We start from the raw sequence: 3,543 nt of genomic DNA, 5'->3' as shown, positions 1-3,543 counted from the left end.
CGCCCAGTAGTATCAAGATGGTAAATGTGATGCTGTAGCAGGGCCACGTAGTATCAATGGTAACTGTGATGTGGCCTAGTAGCTTTGGTGCCGGCCCAGTAGTATCTAGATGGTAACTGTGATGCTGTAGCAGGGCCCAGTAGTATCATGATGGTAACTCTGGTTGTACGGCCGTAGTATTAGATGCGATCGGAGCAGCCAGTAGTATCAAGATGAGTGACTGTGAATGCCTGTAGCAGGGCATGTCATGGACGGAGCTGTACACCAGTATTCAGATGGTAAGTGTGATGCTGTACGGTTACTCGTACGATCCTGTTGTAGTGGATTAGAGCTACAAACAAGAGATATCAATAACTCCCAGAAAACAAGCCATATTGATTAAAAGTTTATGGCATCAGGACATATTTCTGTTTGTTTTTTTCCTAACATTTAGGCCTGCTGTACACAACACATCATCCTTGGAAGATTAAACCATTTATCTCCTCGTATATTAAGAGTGACATTGTTCCAGTAATGTCCATTAGAGGGAGGGGCTTTTGGCACTATAAATCTAAAGTCTCCTTTAATAAGGATTTAGGACAGCTCCCACGGGGATGAGAGACTGTAATCCTGCTATGCCCCCTCCCTACCCCTCTTGTGTGCGTGGGTCGCACGCTCGTCACCAAAGCAGCATGGGAGAGATTACACACGTCCTCCCATCCACACTCTCCTTTCTCCCCTTCCCTCTCCTTTTCTCCCCACTCCCTCCGTTTCCTCTTCCTTCCTCTCCCCTTTCCTCTCCCCATCTCTAATTCCCCTCCCTCTCTCCCCACTTTCCCTCCCCTCCCTCTCCTCTCCCCACTCCCCTCCCCTTCTCCTCTCCCCATCTTCCTCTCCTTCCTTCTTTCCTCTTCTCTCCTCTCCCCACTGTCCTCTCCTCCCCTCCCCTCTCCTCTCTCCACTCTCCTCTCCTCTCCCCACTGTCCTCACCTATCTTCTCCTCTCATCATGCAGTCTGGGAGTCAGGCTCCCATGGGCTCCACCACACCGCCTCACTGTTCAAACCTAAACAACCCTCACAAACACACCAGCTCAGTCAAATGGTTATTCTCATGACTCATGGAAGGTGTTATGAATGCCTATTGCCTACGTCAAGTGCAGTATTACCAAATAAATAACCCATCCGAACAAGAGATCAGAAACACAGTGTTGAGTTGAGTGATCAGCCTACTGATGAATGATGGATAGCTCCGTGGCTGTTTGTTCCTCTCTGTGGTGAAGGAATGTAGCCTTTGAGTGCGTTATTTAGCGGGCCGTTGTCTGGTGATCAGTTCATTTCCCCACTCTTCAGACCCTGTTGGTCTTTTGTTTGCTTTGCTTCTTGGTACAGTATGTCACAGATACTGCTGGGACTGCTGGGACTGCCYTAGCTGTTCTGTTCTATATCACGCCCTGCTGTGAATAAATTCAGCTGGACAACTTCAGACCCTGGGCTTAACATCGTCCCTCTTAGCGTTGCCTTCTCCTCCAAAGCGCGGACACTGGAAAAGACACTTTGTAATGAATTTGATCAGAAATCCCACTTGATCTCTTGAGAGTTGGTGGCTTTCCAAGAACCCTGGGTAATGTGTGACTATCAAGCCCAGTCTAAGCCAATATATTATCTCCAGTAAGTATCTGGCTGTCCGTCTGTTTGCCTGCCTGTCTGTCTGGCTGTCCGTCTGTTTATCTGTATGCCTGCCTGTCTGGCTGTCCGTCTGCTTGCCTGTCTGTCTACCTGTCTGGTTGTCCGTCTGCCTGGGTGTCCATCTGTCTGTCTGTCCGTCTGTTTGTCTGTATGCCTGCCTGTCTGGCTGTCCGTCTGTTTGCCTGTCTGTCTACCTGTCTGGTTGTCCGTCTGCCTGGGTGTCCATCTGTCTTGCTGTCTGTCTGTTTGTCTGTATGCTTGCCTGTCTGTCTACCTGTCTGGCTGTCTGTCTGTCTGGCTGTCCATCTGTCTGTCTGTCTCACTGAGACATCAAGATAGTCAGCAGGTAGGTCAGCCACCGGTCACCACAGCTCCACAGCACAATATCTTTTCTACTTCTCATCCTATTTTAGTTCCATTTTCAGCCCTCGTGAACAGTAATCCTCCCAGAGTCTAGTTAGAGAAAGATAAAAACAAGCGCAGACAGACTTTGTTTCAAATGACTGTATTTCTGCTAGTTTCAGAAGTGAAGCTGGAGCTGAGGACGACCTCCTAATAGAGGTGATGCTGGCTGGACATATGAACGATGGGTTTTGGTCCGGCCAGCGGCTCTTTTAATCCCTTTGGACTATTTTAGTTGTTTAGAAAGTTGTTTACTGTAAACAACTAAAATAGTCCAAAGGGATTAATAGAGCCGCTGGCCGGAACAAAACCCATCGTTCATATGTCCAGCCAGCATGAATTTCTCACAGCATAAGAATCTCACTGATACTGTTGTGGGAATATCCAGGTTGTGGTCAACCATGTGGCATAATTGAACATTTGACCTACACACATTGRACATATTTCCATCTCTGGCATGCTGTAGGACTAGGCAGATGTAATCCTAACATGCTATAGTTTATCATATCAGGAAATTCATATCAGACACATCAATTTTGTATTTGCTTCGTGGCTCCTTTCACCCTACCGCAAGCCTGTGATGAGCTTGATAGTATTGCATGCTGTGTTAATGTCTCCCCAGGCTGTGTTAATGTCTCCGCAGGCTGTGTTAATGTCTCCCCAGGCTGTGTTAATGTCTCCCCAGGCTGTGTTAATGTCTCCATGCCACGTCAGCGGAAAGTACAAAAACACATTTAATAAGATAGTGTGGATGTCGAGGTTCGAATTTGACCTTTGACATCCACAGCTATATCACTGTATGTGATATTTCAGATTTACTCTAGTTTGTCCCAAACTGGGCATCTCTTCAATTCTTATTCTGTCTTTTTTGTTGTTTTACTTCTTTACTTACCTATTGTTCACCTAATAGCTTTTTTGCACTATTGGTTAGAGCCTGTAAGTAAGCATTTCACTGTAAGGTCTACACCTGTTGTATGTCGCACACGTGACAAATAAACTTTGATTTGATATTCATTTGTTTCCTGCTCGGCTGCTCCTTGTATTGAACATTGATGGCACAATGACCGCGTTTGACTGAGCAGGATTGGTCTCAAAGCCATGATGACATAATACCCAGTTGAATGGAAGAAAGAAGAATGTAACCCAGAGCATAGGCCTATGACTGTGGGTGACAACAACACAGCCTGGGGAGACATTAACACAGCCTGGGGAAGACATTAACACAGCCTGGGGAGACATTAACACAGCCTGGGAGACATTAACACAGCCTGGGGAGACATTAACACAGCCGTGGGGAGACATTAACACAGCCTGGGGAGACATAAGTACACAGCCTGGGGAGACAATTAACACACCTGGGGAGACAACAAACACAGCCTGGGGAGCACGGGGAGACAACACAGCCTGGGGAGACAACAACACAGCCTGGGGAGACATTAAACCACAGCCTGGGGAGACATTAACACAGGCACTGG

General features: G+C 47.1%; 1 protein-coding gene across 1 annotated transcript in view; it reads left to right on the top strand.

Annotated features, from left to right (window-relative positions):
- The first annotated feature begins 226 nt into the window (after window positions 1-226).
- The window catches only part of LOC111959076 (actin-binding LIM protein 3), a 102,703-nt gene continuing 99,386 nt past the window's right edge, over window positions 227-3,543 (top strand). The window contains exon 1 of the mRNA XM_070437416.1: window positions 227-278. Coding sequence (XP_070293517.1) covers window positions 227-278 — 52 coding nt within the window. The remainder of the gene's footprint in view (window positions 279-3,543) is intronic.

This window comes from Salvelinus sp. IW2-2015, linkage group LG35, assembly GCF_002910315.2.
Source record: "Salvelinus sp. IW2-2015 linkage group LG35, ASM291031v2, whole genome shotgun sequence".
NCBI classification, from domain to species: Eukaryota; Metazoa; Chordata; class Actinopteri; order Salmoniformes; family Salmonidae; genus Salvelinus; species Salvelinus sp. IW2-2015.
The sequence above is the reverse complement of the archived record's forward strand: the minus strand, read 5'-3'. Positions and strand labels throughout refer to the sequence as shown.